This window comes from Hyla sarda, chromosome 5, assembly GCF_029499605.1.
Source record: "Hyla sarda isolate aHylSar1 chromosome 5, aHylSar1.hap1, whole genome shotgun sequence".
Lineage (NCBI taxonomy): Eukaryota > Metazoa > Chordata > Amphibia > Anura > Hylidae > Hyla > Hyla sarda.
This window is the reverse complement of record NC_079193.1, coordinates 291,526,617-291,544,468: the sequence shown is the minus strand read 5'-3', so window position 1 is coordinate 291,544,468 and position 17,852 is coordinate 291,526,617. Positions and strand designations below refer to the sequence as shown.

The 17,852-nt window shown below is 42.2% G+C and overlaps 1 protein-coding gene across 9 annotated transcripts in view; it reads right to left on the bottom strand.

Annotated features, from left to right (window-relative positions):
- Nucleotides 1-1,523: 1,523 nt before the first annotated feature.
- The window catches only part of LYN (LYN proto-oncogene, Src family tyrosine kinase), a 92,961-nt gene continuing 76,632 nt past the window's right edge, over nt 1,524-17,852 (bottom strand). For all 9 annotated transcript variants that reach the window (XM_056521945.1, XM_056521944.1, XM_056521940.1 and 6 more), the window contains 7 exons: nt 15,881-16,030; nt 14,328-14,480; nt 9,886-10,068; nt 9,690-9,766; nt 6,210-6,363; nt 4,897-5,028; nt 1,524-1,957 (listed from right to left, as the gene is read on the bottom strand). In XM_056521945.1, the coding sequence (XP_056377920.1) occupies nt 1,755-1,957; nt 4,897-5,028; nt 6,210-6,363; nt 9,690-9,766; nt 9,886-10,068; nt 14,328-14,480; nt 15,881-16,030 (1,052 nt within the window). In that variant the 3' untranslated portion in view covers nt 1,524-1,754. The remainder of the gene's footprint in view (nt 1,958-4,896; nt 5,029-6,209; nt 6,364-9,689; nt 9,767-9,885; nt 10,069-14,327; nt 14,481-15,880; nt 16,031-17,852) is intronic.

The following is a 17,852-nucleotide window of genomic DNA, read 5'->3' as shown; positions in this document are numbered from 1 at the left end:
AATATAAAAAGGAAGGACTTCTAGTTATTCTTCCTACTGGCTCTACTTCTGACTTTGGAAAACGGCCACTGTAGTTTTTGAGCCAAAAATGCCAGGAAAAAAAAACCTCTGTGAAAACCTAGCCTGATAAGGTATGGGCTTTCCAGGAGATTAAAGGGGTTATCCATCATTTTAGTGGCATTTTAGGGTTTTTTTGAAGGGATTTTAGTGGCATGTACCTTTTAGAATTGGGTATTTCCTGTTGAATTTTGTTCTCTAAACTACACGTTCCATAGTTTGTCCTGCCTCCCACCCATTGAAACACACCTGTGATCCCTTTAATGCAATACACCAGTGTTTCCTAATCAGGGTGCCTACAGCTGTTGCAAAATGATCTCTCTCTCCCACCCAGCGGTCACTCAAACCAGTGATGTCAGGTCTCGACGCTCTGCAACCTGGGAAATCCCGAGAGAGGAGGCCAGTGATAGGCTCAGCCCACTGTCATGTAAGAAGCCGGCTTCTTACATGACAGTGCGCTCAACCTATCACCAACCGAGGCGGAACATCGCTGTGGCCGATGATAGGCTGACGGCTGTCCGACGTTCACGTCCCCAGGAAGCAGGTCCGGACCGACGGGGGAGGTGAGTTAAAGTTTATTTTGTTTATCTTTTGCAGCCTGGGCATAGGGGTACAGTGTACAATAGAGTGTCAGCGCCGGCGGCCTGTAACAAACAGGAGGACAAGGGAGGCAGCGCTTGCAGGTGATCTGTGAGTATTTACCCCAATGGGGACAGCGCTGGGCTGATAATTAATTGGGGGGGGGGGGGCAGAACAGCGCTCGCAGGTCACATATGATTAGTTCCCAGATGTGGGGACAGCACAGCGCTGGGCTGATAATTCATTAATTCCCGAGGGGGTGGGGCCCAACCGGTATTGGGAAAAATTCATATCGTGCAGCACAAAAATGTCGGTATTCGGTATGAACCAGTATACCACTCAGCCCTAGTTTATAGTAGAGAAACTCACTGAGATCTCACTATAAGTATTGATCTTTACGTTGAGTTGCAGGTAACCTAACGCATCGTTAGACCAGTGTGTTTTTCCAACCAGGGTGCCTCCAGCTGTTGCAAAACTACAACTCCCAGCATGACCGGACAGCCTTTGGCTGTCCGGGCATGCTGGGAGTTGTAGTTTTGTAACAGCTGCTGGCACCCTGGTTGAGAAACACTGAGTTGGACAGTATAGGGGTACAAACACTAACTTATTATGTGCAGCAGACGCTTTGGCTACTCTTGTGAAATAGTGCGGTGTCGTGGCACGTTGATCTCGTGTGATAATTAAGACCTCATTACCTCATACTGGAGGTAAACCCTCAGCTTACCTATTAACAGAAGCTAATCCTATTACAAAAGGGAGAGTGGCACAATACATTATCAAATACATTGCAACAACCCATAAAATGGCTGTAGCTGTGAATAGGTAACAGGTGGAACATTACAGGTGGAACGTCACAGCTAGAGCTAAAAAAAACAAAAAAAAAAAAATATATATTAAATACAGGGAGAAAAAAAGAAACATAGTCCATTATTTACACACAGTGTAAGAATCTGATGCCGACGGTCGCAGACACCCTTGTACCCTCTAAAGCTTCAGAGACCAGACAAGTCATTGTAAAAGAACAGTTCGCTCCTGGAGGCGGGTGTACAGCAAGGGAGGGAATCTCCAGCCCGCGCCATCAGTATCTGCACACAGTAACTAGAGGACGTGTCCATGTTCTATGGCTGCTGTTGATATTGTACTTCTGTTGCTGTGTAGAAGTCATCCAAGACACTTTGCAAGTAGTCGAATGTGGGCCTCTCTTCAGCTTTCTCCCTCCAGCATTGTTTCATGATCTCGTACAGTTCTTCAGGGCAGCTTTCTACGCGTGGCAATCGATAACCGCGCTGGAGGGCAGACATCACATCTGCATTGCTCATCCCTAAAAATAAAAAGTTACATGGTTAGCTAGGTTTTGGAACTCTTCCCATTGTTTACACCTTGTTGGCATGTAATATGTCGCACCACGAGGGCATTTCCTTTATGAGTCCTTCCTATTGTTTCCTAGAGGACTAGACTTTAAAAAAAACTTTTTTTTTTTTTATATCTGCCACTTTTCACCAGTTTTCCCCAGTTTCCCCTACTAGAGACCAGTGCTGTGGAGTCGAGGAGTTGGTCGAAATTTGGGGTACTCGGAGTCGGCAAACAATGCACCGACTCAGACTCCTACTAAATTTAGAAGAAAAAAAAAAGCAAGTTTAAATGTCCCAATTCACAAAAAGTTATAATTAATGACTTCTCTACTATAAGAATAAAGACCAATGCATGCAGTGCCTCACGTAACCACAAAACAAACATGTTAAGTGACCGTGAAGAAGCTTTTCATGTGCTTCACTATGATGTCTCCCATACACTGCACATTCAGAAATAAAGATTCTGACCACACATATATCTCTTTGGCACATCCTCAGAAGAGGAAGCAGTAAGGGGGACATTATAGAGCAGTACTGAGCAATCTAAGCTCTGAATCCAACATTGGGGTTAGACAGTAGAAGCTGAAGCAAAATCTGTGATGTAGATTTCTTATGAAACCCACACTTTCTTTTTTTCGGCTTCAAAGTTGATCGCAGCGTCTAAATTGAAAGTGACGCTGCCTCCTCGTAGTCGTCTGGTCTGTGATCTGCTGCTTTATGCCTGCTAAAGCAGCAGAGTGCCGGTAACACTGATGAATGCTGTGCAATGGCATAGCATTCAACAGTGTATGCTATCAGAAGACTGCATAGTATAGCCCCCTAAGGGGTATAAATAAATAAGAGAATACATGTGAATAAGCCCCCCTTAATAAAAGTTTAAATCACCCCCCTTTACCAATTTTTTAATAAAATGTAATTAAAAAAAAAATCATCACATTATCCACCACTTGCCCGGGTATAGTCTGAATAGAGCTGCCTAACAACAAGTTTAGCTACATTTAACTCTGGACCCAAAACATATGCTCTCCTATTCAACTTCATATAATAATATGAATATTCTTATTATGCTGAAAGGAAATGCAACATTTCAATTTCAAATTGAATGTGGTCCAGGAGTACACCTATTTTCTTTGGCTACTATTGTTTTCCACAAACGTACTACCTATGCTTGTCTGTATAGGCAAACAGGTGCGATACTATACTCGATAGAGAATTGTTATTGTATTTTTTCTTTGATGTTTTCTACCTTGTCTCTTGATAATATAAAAAAAACAACAAAACTTACATAAATAAACAGTTATATAAAATAAATCACGTGTGGTACCGCCGCGTGTGTAAATGTCCGAACTATTAAAATATAAGGTTAGCTAATCCGCACAGTCGATGGCGTACACGTAAAAAAATACCAAAGTCTAAAATAGTGAATTTTTGGTCACTTTATATTCCATAAAAATATTAATAAAAATTGATCAAAAATTTCCATCAAATAAAAAATGGTACCGATAAAAACTACAGATGTGCAAAAAATAAGCCCTCATATGGCCCCATACGCGCAAAAGTAAAAAAAGATATAGGGGTCAGAAGATGACAATTTTAAACATTCTAATTTTGGTGCATGTAGTTATAATTCTTTTTAAGTAGTATAATAAATAAAACCTACATAAATTGGGTATCCCTGTAACCGTATAGACCTACAGAATAAAGAAAATTGTCATTTTCACCGAAAAGTGCACTGCGTAGAAACGGAAGCCCTAAAAAGTTGCAAAATTGCATTCTTTCTCTTCATTTCACCCCACAAATATAAATTTTTTTTTGTTTCGCCGCAGATTATGTTATAATATATGTAATGTCATTACAAAGTACAATTGATGATGCAAAAAACAAGCCCTTATATGGGTCTGTAGGTGAAAATTGAACACGTTATAATTTTTAGAAGATGAAGAGGAAAAAACGAAAATGGTAAACCGAAGATTGTTGAGTCCTTTAAAGGGGTATTCCGGGCAAAAACATCTTATCCCCTATCGAAAGGATAGGGGATAAGATGTCTGATCGTGAGGGGCCTGCCGCTGGGACCCGCCACGATCTCCCTGCAGCAGCCCGCATTCTATGGATAGCTGCGTCTGAAGTTTCAGAAACCTCCGGGCTTCCAAGATGAGGACGTGACGTCATGCCACGCCCCCGCCATTCATTTCTATGGGAGGGGGCATAACGGCCGCAACACCCCCTCCCATAGACATGAATGGAGGGGGCGTGGCATGATATCACGTCCCCGTCTCGGAAGCCCAGAGGTTTCTGAAACCAGATGCAGCTACGCATAGAATGCGGCCTGCTGCAGGGAGATCGCGGGGGGTCCCAGCGGTGGGCCTGTCGCGATCAGACCTCTTATCCTCTATCGAAAGAATAGGGGATAAGATGTTTTTTCCCGGAATACCCCTTTAAAATGGGCTGAGTCCTTAAGGGGTTAAATCAACTAGTGCCAGAAAGTTAAAGATTTGTAAATTACTTTTATATAAAAATCTTAATCATTCCAATACTTATCAGCTGCTGTATGCTATAGAGGAAGTTGTATAGTTCTTTTCTGTCTGACCACAATCCTCTCTGCTGACCCATCTGTCCATGTCAGGAACTGTCCAGAGCAGAAGCAAATCCCCACAGAAAACCTATCCTGCTCTGGACAGTTCCTTACATGGACAGCGGTGTCAGCAGAGAGCACTGTGGTCAGACTGAAAAGTAATTCAAAGAGAAAAGCATACAGCAGCTGATGAATACTGGAAGGGTTAACATTTTTATATATAAGTAATTTACAAATCTGTTTAACTTTTTGGTACCAGTTGATTTAAAAAAAAAAAAAAAAACAGTTTTCCACTGGAGTACCCCTTTACCACCCATAATACCAGCCGGTATTTACCTGGATATGGTATCTTTCCATATGTTATAATTTCATACAGCAGGATTCCAAATGACCACACATCTGACTTTATAGTGAATGAGCCAAAGTTGATCGCTTCTGGGGATGTCCATTTGATAGGGAATTTAGCTCCTGAAACAGCAAATATGCCAGTCACAACCTTCATACTTTATACAGAAGAGAGCACAGCACTAGGGTTTTCTCACATGTGCTGTAAATAATAAGATACAATATTTCTAAAGTGCTGTTCTCTATTGGGAATCAATAAACTTCACATCACATGAAACAGGTGAAGAGAAAATAGTTTAAGAGCTGTTCCTAAGGAATTGCATAGGCCTGCATAAAGAAATAGGTATTCATTGTTTTTAATATGGCGTTCCACAAATTGAGGAAGGAGGGGAAGAGAATAAGTCACAATGTGTTGGAGTCAGGTGTGAGAATTGGTGAGCACCATTACATTTCTGGAAGATTCTGGAAAAAGGTTTCTTTAGTCAAAGAAGCCGAGGGGATAAGTTATGGTGTGATGTAAGAATGCCATATACATGTGTAGTGGAAACGGGAAAAAAGAGAAAGAAACCACACAGGGCGCCTAGTGCATTATCCCTTACAAACAAATAAAGGTTGGTATTGTGCTCACCTTGAGCGTAATATATATGAGCGTATCACCCCTCCAATTGGGTACCGGGAGTGCTGCAATGCCGTGGGGGGGGGGGGGGGTGGAATCAGATAGAAATCTTCCCACACTAGATGCAAGAAGTACAATGAAAAAATCACTCTTAGGCGCTGCTTCTCCCAACAAATATACTTTAGGCAGATGTTCAGATAAAGCCTTTTATTAATCGACCAATGACACGTTTCGGGCTGAAACCCTTCCTCAGATTGGCATCTGAGGAAGGGTTTCAACAGGAAACGCGTCATTGGTCGATTAATAAAAGGCTTTATCTGAACATCTGCCTAAAGTATATTCGTTGGGAGAAGCAGCGCCTAAGAGGGATTTTTTCATTGTACTTCTTGCATCTACATGTGTAATCAGTCTCCCTGCAGCATGTTGCTCTAACCGGAATGGCTGCAGGTCCTTTTTGGGCAGAACTACTTAGGGCACATTGCAGTACTCCAGGTGAGAGGAAACAAATGCTTCATAGATCTCATGGGGGAGTAAGTGCTTAGCTTGTGCCATCTTCCTCAATGGGGAGGCTGAATATTTGGTAACATTAGTAATATGCCATGCATTCTAATAAGGTTGTTAAAAAAAAAACAGTACCCCAATTGTATAAGTCAATCAAACTGTGTATATCTGATAGTTAAAAACATACCTTCTCTTGCTGTATATTCATTATCTTCAATAACTCGGGCCAGACCAAAGTCCGCTATTTTGCACGTTAGAGACTCAGAAACCAGCACGTTGGCTGCCCTCAGATCACGGTGGATGTAATTCTTTCTTTCTATGTAGGCCATACCTTCTGCAATCTGTAAGAGAGTTCTAAAATGAAAACATGCACAACTTCTATAGTTTCGGATCTTCTTGATAGATAAGAATTTGTTGTCTGCTGTAACATACTATATTGCTTCTGTTTTTCTCTTATTTAATTTTTTTTATTCAGCGGTGTTATTCCCCTGGCACAATTCTCATCTATGAAACCTGACCCATAGCTTTCTTCACATTTTTCTGCCCTGCGTGATCTGGTAAAACACGTTTCTGGTAACTCAAGGAATCCAGCATAATGCAGTGGAATGTGCTCTACAATGTGGTTTACACCTAAAAAACTCTCTAAGTGTAAGAAGATATGTAAACTAAGTAGGACAACATAACCAAGGACTACTTTATCACAAAGAAAATAATAAATGCCAGCACCACCGTATTATATATATGCCGTGCATATGACTCCTGGTTGACTCACTCAAGTGCATGTAATGGAACTCTGGTGAGAGCTACAAGCTAGAAAACGTAGCAAAGCATATAACTCCACAATAAAAGAAAAAGAAAGCGGAGCGCTCACCATTCCGTGGCAGACAGGTCACTTCAGTGAGGTGATCTCTGGACCGGGCATGGATCTGTGCAGGGAGGCGGCAGCTGGTAAGGGTGGAACTCAGACGTCGGGCCACGGACCGTTACACGCCCCTAGGCACTTTGTCAAGCCCCCCGATTACCAGCTGCCACGGAATGGTGAGCGCTCCGCTTTCTTTTTCTTTTATTGTGGAGTTATATGCTTTGCTACGTTTTCTAGCTTGTAGCTCTCACCAGAGTTCCATTACATGCACTTGAGTGAGTCAACCAGGAGTCATATGCACGGCATATATATAATACGGTGGTGCTGGCATTTATTATTTTCTTTGTGATAAAGTAGTCCTTGGTTATGTTGTCCTACTTAGTTTACATATCTTCTTACACTTAGAGAGTTTTTTAGGTGTACACCACAGGTGAGCGCTCCGCTTTCTTTTTCTTCTATTGTGGAGTTATAACCAAGGACTACTTTTCAAAAGGCTGAAAGGGGTATTTGGAACTAAATGTTCTGAACGTTGGCCAGAACCCCTATAAACATAACCACATGGTGGATGCATGCTCTAAAGTCAATAATTTCAGTGAAAGCTGCTGACAATCTAATGTACACGCAACTGTCGCACAATGGTAGGTAGTGGGGTTGGGCATGCTAGACTTGGGCTGGGCGATGGTCTGTTGTCCATACAACAACTCTCTGAGCTGTACGACCACCTTTAGTTCTGGTAGTCTGCAGCAACAATACTTCAGCTTTCAGACTTGCAGGCTACTTGATATAAACTGGATTACATAGTTAGTATGGTTGAAAAAAGACATACGTCCATCAAGTCCAACCAGGGGATTGAAGGGAAGGATGTAAGGGGATTATGACTGGTTGCTAATGGCAACTACTCCCGATTTTAGCTGTACTACTTTTAATATATAAGACCCTATGGAGTGATTATGCCCGTGCATGACGTCACAGGGAGGATCTTTACAACCATGTTGCAACACAGCGCAATGGGATAAGAAAAATCATATATATGAACAACTATTAAGCTTTTGTTGTTCTGCTTCAAGTGCTTGTTACTTCCCCTTCCTAAGCTAAATGATAATGTTATTCACATGCTGACCATGAAGATTCTCACTTCCCCTTTCTCACTGCTGCTTTCACAGTAGCTCAAGTCTAACAGTCAAGAGGACATGCTGCTGAAATTACTTAATGCTAAAAAAAATTTATTCAATCTAAGAATCTTTACCAGGCAGCTCAAAACATGACTACTTATTCCTTTGGTCTATTTAGTGGGTATACACATTTAGGTGCACGTACACTTTTTATAGGATTCCAATGTCTAAAGTGTATGGTGACTTCCTAACTCTTCTCGAACAGATGGTGCCGGAGAGGAGAAGGGTTGAGCATGCTGGGTTTTAACTTACTGGCTATTGTTCAGTGGTAATGGTTAAGAGATAAACCACTGCCGCGGCTGTCTGAATTTACCCCTCAGGAGAGATGGCCTTCAGCCACATGTATGCTTGGCCAACAGCAATTGAAAATGTACGGCCATCTTTAGATATAAGTTTGCCGAACCTACTGATTGGCTGGTGAAGTGTGTATGAAGGCCTCCAGACTGGACATACCACAAGCGATAACTCACTGCCAGGTGTCACCCTACTGGAATAAACATTCATGCTCGGCTCTGCAGAAGTATTCATGGTGGAGTTATTACCATCACATCTTAATAGAATATAAAAGTAAACAAGGTATCTATAAATGCAGATGTGGTCAATTACTTACACAACATTGTGCAATAAATATCTTAATGGAACACGTGAATCAATAGAAAAGAATCATTAACCAAGACTAATACACTCATAAATAGAGGGCATGGACTTCATTCCTTTCTGCATGAGCTATTTGCAGATAAAGGATGCCAGCTTTCACCCATGTTTTATTAAACCTCAACATTTCTGTAGGTCATTACTCATGTAATTTGCATGCCTATCTCTACTTCTTCTTTAGAAGAAATCGCTCTTTGTCTGAGCCTCCGTGTGTTCTCCTGTACCTATAAACAGACATCTTCATGAGGGCATAACACAGGACAGCGCACGGCCCATGTACTGCACAATGACCCATTGAATGGGAAGACAAGTAGAGGATTTAACTTTGCATCCTAGGTTTATATAACATGGTGGATGGAAGCCAAAAACTCACACCCACATTTGCATTCCCTAAGAAAAGAATAGGCTGCGACCCTCTCTCCAATAGGTATGTCTGTTATTTGTACTGTATACAGCGGCCTGTACTGTAAACAAGAGCTACAAAAAATCAAGTAAATCATTTTTCTTCTGTCAGATGAGGCCAATTTAACACAAGAAGCTTTTTCAGGCTTAAAGGGGAACTGTCATCAGTTTCACCCGCACTAACCAGGTGTGTAGTGCTGGCGACATGGATACTAATCATACTTACTTACCCTCGTTCGGTAGTCCTGTTATTTTCCTTGTTTGGGTGGCAGGCTTGGTGCGTCTGCGGAGCTTCAGGAGCATGCTGGCGTTACCTTGTTCCTGAAGCTCTGCCTGCGCCACAAGCCGCACAAACGAGGAAGATAACGGGCCAACGGATAATTTTGCATGCACTTTTTAAAGGGACTGTCTTCTAAAGAAAATCCGTCCATATGCTCTGTTAGTGCATATGGATGTACTGGGTAGGGTATCAGGTAAAGACTGAACTTGAAGCGGCTAAATAGGAATGATTCACAGACTTATAAGACAACCACTTTAAGAAGAAGTCCCTATAATGTGGACAGTAGAGTAAGCACACCTGTGCAGAGAAGTCAATCAGCTTCGGAAGAATTACTTTAGACCCTTCATCACTCTTGAGGAAATCTAGCAGGCTTCCTGAAAGGGAAAAAAAGATTATACAATGATAAAAGTATGACTATAGTAAAGAGTCTACAGGCACACACTAGCAGCATACACACTAGTCACATCAATACTCACTGTATTGTTGGACTCACCCTTTGCCATATATTCAGTAATAATATAAATGGGTTCATCTTTGGTGACCACGGCATAAAGTCTCACTAGTTTGTCATGCTGGAGCGTCTTCATCAAGTTGGCTTCCTCCATGAATGCTTCTCCGGACATGGATCCTGGCTTGAGGGTTTTAACTGCGATTTTTTGATTGTTATTGTAGAAACCTAATTATTGAAAGATGATCAAAATTAGGGTTATTTAGTTTAGAGAAAAAAAAAGATGCTTAGGGCAGACCTAATAACTATGTATAAAGGGGCGGTGCAGAGATCTCTCCCATGATCTATTTATACCCAGGACTGTATCTATATCTTTCTAGAGGAAAGAAGGTTTCTACACCAGCACAGACAGGGGGTTCTTTACTGTAAGAGCAGTGAGACTGTGGAACTCTTAATAAAAGAGTTCAAAAGGGGCCTGGATGCATTTCTAGAGACTAATATTCCAGGTTATGGTCACTAGATTCTGGAGGTGGGATGTTGATCCAGGGATTTATTCTGATTACTAGATTTGGAGTCCAGAAGGAATTTTTCTCCCTAAAATTAGTAAAATTGGCTTCTACCTCATGTGGGTTTTGCCTGAACTGGATGGATGGATGTCTTTATTCATCCTTACTAACTATGTAACTATGAACGGAAATGAAATGGTTTACAGTAACTTGATGTGTCAGGGGAATGCAAAACATTAATACAGACAAATCAGCAGAAGTAAATCTGCACCAAATCATACCGTATATACTCGAGTATAAGCCGACCCGAATATAAGCAGAGGCCCCTAATTTCACCCCAAAAACCCAGGAAAAGTTATTGACTCGACTATAAGCCTAGGGTGGGAAATACATCATCCCCCCCGTCATTAACACCCCCGTCATCATCACGCTGTCATTTTCACCCCATCATCATCCCCCTGTCATCATCCCCCCCCCCCTTCATCATCACCGACTGTCAATCAGTGGTCTTCAACCTGCGGACCTCCAGATGTTGCAAAACTACAACTCCCAGCATACCCGGACAGCCATAGGCAGGTTGAAGACCATGGCGGGCCTTCGGACTAGTGACGTTGCCTTGAAGCAGATGCACAGGGACAAAAATCGTGCTGAAAAACTCGGCTTATACTCGAGTTTATATGGTATTTGTCTCTGTGGATTCTGTTAATGTGAACATTGTTAAAACCTGCACTTCTGGATCTTGCATTTCCAAAATCTGCTCTATGATGCTCAAATTCCCTAACAGGCCACGCTGCCCTCATACAATAGTTTCTGTAACATGTCAGGCGGTGTGGCTATGGTATTACCCAGCATGTCAAGCTCTATACATTAGCAAGAGGAAACATCTTGAAACTTATGCTTTAGACTATTGCAAAAACTGCTGTAGTCATTTCCTGTGCTGAAAGTGTTGAAAGGAAGAGGCATAGAGTGTCCTTTACATTCCAATGCAAGTCGTTTTTTTGGAGAGAGCCCTTTATAGGTGAACATATTTCTTCCTCTCACTCTAGTTTAGTTCCTATATGTTGCTAGGTTTTGAGGTGTGATCCACTGTTCTCAGGTCTGAGACAACATTTATATTGGCTTCATATCATGGACTAAGAGTCTAAAACTTTCCTTTTTCTTTTGGCCATTTATTTCTTTTGTGTTATGGATCACTGTCTGGTTGTACAACCCAACTATCAGTTTATTAGACTTTTCTCCTTGTTTCTGATGGAATTCTGAAAACTGCCTGACTAACACTAGATAGGTGAGCAATCCTTTGCTTGTTTCCCTGGGATATTTGTAGCTTCCTGGATGGGGTTTATTTGCACCCTTGGCATACTTTTGGCAGGCTGGGCACGCACCACATATCAGTGTGTCACCCAGACTTAGGCTGCGTTCACACGGCCGTCTAGATCCGTCCCGTTCTTCTCCCATCAAACATAAAAACGGACAATAACAGATGCAAACGGGTGTTATCCCTTTGTATCAGTTATTGTTCAGTTAATAAACCCAAAAAAAACTTTTTTTGTTCTGAGCATGCTCAGAAGTAAAAAGGGATCAAAAAACGGATTGAAAAAATGGATGCAAATGGATGACATTAAAAGCTCATCCGTTTCCCATAGACTTCAATGTTAAATGTACTGTATCCATTTTTTCTTCAATTTTTTTGACGGAAGAATAAATACTGCATGTGCTGTTCTTTCTGCCGTCAAATAAAAAAAAAAAAAAAAGAAATGAGTGCAGACGGGTACAAACGGATGTAAACTGATTGTAAAAAAATCCCTTTGACATGAATTGGATTTTTTAAAATCCATTTTAATCCGTTTACAGCCTGCAAGAAGGAAACCGAAACAGGGATAAAAAAAAAACAGGGATAAAAAAAAACGGGGAAAGATGGCGTGTGAACGCACCCTTACACGTTTTTTTTTTCACATTTTGCCAAATATCCCTTTCTACAAATTTTAATGAGCAATTGTAACCACAACCTACATATATATATAAAAATATATATGGATACATTAGGCAACATTGTACATCCCTTAGGATCTGTCAGCAGTGTTCAGGAAACAGTTTAGGTAGGTGAGAGCATACTGTATATCCAAGTTTTTTTTCCATTGAGATTACAGTTTTTCTACAGTCATTTGACTCTAGGATCATAAAAACATACTTTTATTGGTGTACATTTAAAATATAGGTACACATTAATTAGAAAATGTAAACAATTAAGGATACAAGTCAGTGTTTATATAATTTACAAACCCAGCTTATCCTAAATGTTGGATAAATTGCTGGAGTTAGGCTATACTGGCCCTACTAGTTACACAGGACCCCCTACCTGTTACTGCAGGGAGGCCTTCCTAAAGAATGCCAACCTGCAACAGGAACCTCCTATCTCTCCCTGGTCCTGGAGGGAATGGAGGCACCGGGTGCAGTATGTATAGCACGTCACCAGCAATAACTCAGCTGGTTTGTAGAAACTCAGCTAGATTATTCGGTGAGTATACAATTAGTAGGCACATCAAAATTGGTACAGTGATTGCATACAAATTTAGTACAGTTCAAGCCACATATTCCCAACGCGTTTTGTTGCGGTGCATTTTAAGGCGGCCCAGCTCTTCAGGGACAAGTGTGTAAAAGGCAGGAGTATAGTTTCTCCCGTCACCTATCTCACTGAATAGTAGTACAATCGTGATACGACATGTAGAGGTATAGATAAATATTCTGGTGCGCTTAGATAAAAAGGCCCAGGTAGGATTATGTAGGTAATGGTCCAATATTTGTGTTCCCTCTTGTATTTAGATAGATACCGTCCTTTGATTGGTACGGTATCTATCTAAATACAAGATGGTTTATGGGGCCATTGGGATGCCAGGTACCTGCAGTTGGCTGAATTGGTGGTCAGCGTATGCCGGGGTATGAGATGCTGCGCCATCCTGTATCCCTGTACCAATTCAACCAACTGCAGGTACCTGGCATCCCAATGGCCCCATAAACCAACTGAAGGACACCATATGATATTGCCCTAATCTTTATGTAGGACCATCCTCCTGTGGGTGAATGCTCTGTGCCCTTACATACGAGGCTTACCTTTATCAGCCTAAAACAAGTGACTATAATCTAACAAAGCGACTGTATCCGTGCATCCACCGCCCTGCACCTATACACCCACCGTACCAATCAAAGGACGGTATCTATCTAAATACAAGAGGGAACACAAGTATTGGACCATAACCTATATAATCCTACCTGGGCCTTTTTATCTAAGCACACCAGAATATTTATCTATACCTCTACATGTCATATCACGATTGTATTACTATTCAGTGAGATAGGTGACGGGAGAAACTATACTCCTGCCTTTTACACACTTGTCCCTGAAGAGCTGGGCCGCCTTAAAATGCGTCGCAACAAAACGCATTGGCAATATGTGGCTTGAACTGTACTAAATGTGTATGCAATCACTGTACCAATTTTGATGTGCCTACTAATTGTATACTTACCGAATAATCTAGTGGAGGTTTCTACAAAGCAGCTGAGTTATTGCTGGTGACGTGCTATACATACTGCACCCGGTGCCTCCATTCCCTCCAGAACCAGGGAGAGATAGGAGGTTCCTGTTGCAGGTTGGCATTCTCTAGGAAGGCCTCCCTGCAGTAACAGGTAGGGGGTCCTATGTAACTAGTAGGGCCAGTATAGCCTAACTCCAGCAATTTATCCAACATTTAGGATAAGTTGGGTTTGTAAATTATATAAACACTGACTTGTATCCTTAATTGTTGAAATTTTCTAATTAATGTGTACCTATATTTTAAATGTACACCAATAAAAGTATGTTTTTATGATCCTAGAGTCATTCCAATTGCATTTCATAATTGCACATAGGTCTACACGCATCATTTTCTCCCTCCTATTCTATACAATCATTTTTAAGCATTTCCAAATATGTTTGCACACACTCACCCATCCAGACTTCACCAAACTGTCCAGCGCCAAGTTTCTTCACTAGTTTAATAGATTCTCTAGGAATTTCCCAAGCATCTTTATCCCATGGTTTTTGTGGTTTAGGGCTATAACACGGTTTGTCCAATTTCCTGCACAAGCCATCTGCTTGTTCTAAAACAGCAAGTAAAAGACTATTGTAAATCAAGGTGTATAAAATAATTAAAGTATGTGAAAAGACATGACTTAAACCTTAAAGGGGTTGTGCGCTGCCCTGCCTTTCGGAGCTCCGCTCCGTTCTTTCTAGTCTGACCACAGTGCTCTCTGTTGCCACCTCTGTCCGTGTCAGCAACTGTTTTGAGCAGGAGCAAATTCTCAAAGCAAACCTTTCCTGGTCTGGACAGTTCCTGACATAAACAGAGGTGGCAGCAGAGAGCAACTTGTCTACCTTGTCAGAGCAATAATACTGCTGGGTCCCATGTAAGTGGTTATGGGACACCACTTGCACCTGCACATGCAACTTGCTGCCCTTGGTTTGGGCAGCATAAAACAGGTGACACATTACCTTTAATAAACAGAGGACTTAGATGACTGAAGTCTGTGCTTTGCTAAAAAAAAAACATCATGGTCAAGAATGTTTTATGAGAAAAATATTGAATGACTGTATAGTACCATGGATGCATATGTACGGCATGGCCCTAGTCTGTTAGGATCTATAGCTAACCTCCTGGAATAAATGATTATAGCGTACCCGTCAGATCCAACTTTTTTTTTTTTTTTTTTTTTTATAATATATCACTCAGTACCTAATCCTGACCATGTACATCTAATTTTTATGTGTCTAGCACCTTTACTTTTTTATTACACTTTTAATTTAGCTCACTAGTCTGAATTCCTCTCAAAGGGAGGAGGCGTGGCCTCACTGTTCAGGTCTCTGCCCCCCTCCCTCAGTATGCTGTCTGCTCACATCTCCCCTAGCATTAGGTAAACTACAACTCCCAGCTTGTCCTCATAGACAGTAGCGGGACACAAGATGACAGTGGTAGGATTTTTCTCACAGCCGTCAATCAAGGAAGTGTGTCCATGACATAGGTGATGATGCATGGACACAGCAGGACTAGTATGTGTCCAAGCAGGTGGGGGCAGTTGTTTGACTGGCCTTTTTAGTATAAAATACTGAAAATTTTCTAATGAAAGCAACTGCGAAACCTATTGATTTTGCATGCTTTACAACATATCAAAAGTTTTTGTATCTGACAGTGCCCATTTAACTACCAATCATAGTTAACTGCAGTCAGAGGTCAACAGATTTCTATTACTATAAAGTTGGGTGATGCGATCTACAAATGTATTTATTTTCTTTTTATAGGGCAGTATAAAAGTGAAAACCACACTACAACTGCTCTGAATACTGTGTGTGAAAGAGCACAGCTGACAATGCAAACACTAGCATCAATTTCAAAGTTGTTTCACATTAAACAACATGAAAAACAATAAATCATCTTTACTGCTTGATCCACATCATCTGCTGATAAAGAAGAAGTGCACATAAAATCAGAGCATGGGCGACTCACTTTGGTAATGCTGGATCATGTCACTGATGCACGGGAATGTAATCCTGGGGGAAATATAAAATCCGCCATTGTCAAGAGTCCGGATTTTGTAGTGCTTGATGACATCACCATTCTTTGCATCAAAGTCCCTTATTGACAAGGAGTAGCTACCTGATAAAGAGAAAACGATGGCTTTAGGTTCAGTTACTGAAGTAGTAGAAGGTGATGGCTACATGACAAGAAAAGCAGATTGAACAATGATTATAAATACCCATATAAGACTTGAAAGTAAACCACTCAGATTTACAATGAAACACTTTTAATGGGAAACTGACACATGGATCAACGATAAAGAGATGTCCAACATCTCAGGAAGCAGAGAAAACGTCGTCGGACGCTCCTGCCCAGTGGCGTAGCGTGGGTTGTCAGCACCCGGAGCAAGGCAAGTAATTTGCGCCCCCTAACCCGTGGATTTTAGCACTCGAGTCTCTTCCACTAGATTAGTTAAAGAAACCCTTATCCCCTAAGCACATGTATTGTTTGTTATGAAAATACTGATGTAATTAAAGTAAAATGCATCTAAATACAAGTTTATTTTCAAACACTTTATTGAGTGCGAACATGCATTACACATTCTCCACATTTTCAGCATTTCTATGAATACAAATCTACAAATGTAGTAACCTAGCATGGGCCATGCTATTATATGTCGTCTCACAACCATCGTAAACGACAAAAAATATCAAGAACAAAAACTAAACATCAAAATGGAACCATACCCTGGAGATGATCCAAGGCACATGACTTTGGGTATTATAAGTAAGCGGCAAATGTCAGGGGGGCATTATATGGGCACATGACAGGGGGCCCCTGTCATGTGCCCCCACATATATTGCCCCCTGACATGTGCCCCTCACATATAATGCCCCCTGTCATGTGCCCCCACATATAATGCCCCCTGACATGTGACCCCGACTTATAATGTCCCCTGTCCTGTGCCCCTCACATATAATACCCCATGTCCTGTGCCCCTCACATATAATGCCCCCCCTGATCTCCGGGCTTCGGCGCGATGATGTGAGGTCATCGCGCCGGCCTGCCATGATTGGCTCTCCCTGACTGCAGGAATGGAGCAGCCACGGCGTGTGATAGTAAGGTGACGGGCGTGAGAAAGGGGTGGTGGAGCGGGACAGCCGATAGTTCCCGCTCCACCATGCGATAGTTCAGGAAGAGGGGCAACAATCTTGGGGGGGCCCCCTGGATCCGCCACTGCCTCCACAGTGGGCGGCGACCCGTCTCGGATCGGATTCGCACAGCCAGCACTGCAGAGAGAGTGAGTGAGCCAGGCAGGGGCAGAGAGCTGCGAGTGCGCCCCCCCAGATGTTGCACCCGGTGTGGCCGGCCCCCCCTGCACCCCCCACGCTACGTCTCTGCTCCCGCCTGCACGTTTTATCTGCTCCCTGAGACGATGGACATTTGCTGCTGAGCATACGGAATAAAAGTTTCATAGTGCACTAATCTTTTGTCTTTATCGTTAGTTCATGGACTTTACTTATCGCGTAGCTCTGCCTGAGATTTTTTGTGGCTGCTGTCTCACCACCCTGGTTGCTGTTGGAGTTTGGACTGAGCCTGGTAGTTTCTACTTACCATATATACTTGAGTATAAGCCAAGTTTTTCAGCACAATTTTTCGTGCTGAAAATGCCCTACTCGGCTTATACTCAAGTGGAAAAAAAAATACCGTTGGGGAGGTTGGCCGGGCCATCCATCTTCGCTGCAGGGACCATCCAACCAGTGACACTGCATTGATGCCGCCGCACAGGGATGTCCATGCGCAGCAGACGTCTGTGATGTCAGGGGCGTCCCTGCGCTCGAACGTCCTAGTGCGGCAGCGTCAATGCAGCGTCACTAGTCTGGGGCCGGCCCGGAATGCGGACGGTCCCTGTAGCTACTAAGCAACAGGACCGAGAGAACTGGGGAGGTGAGTAGACAAC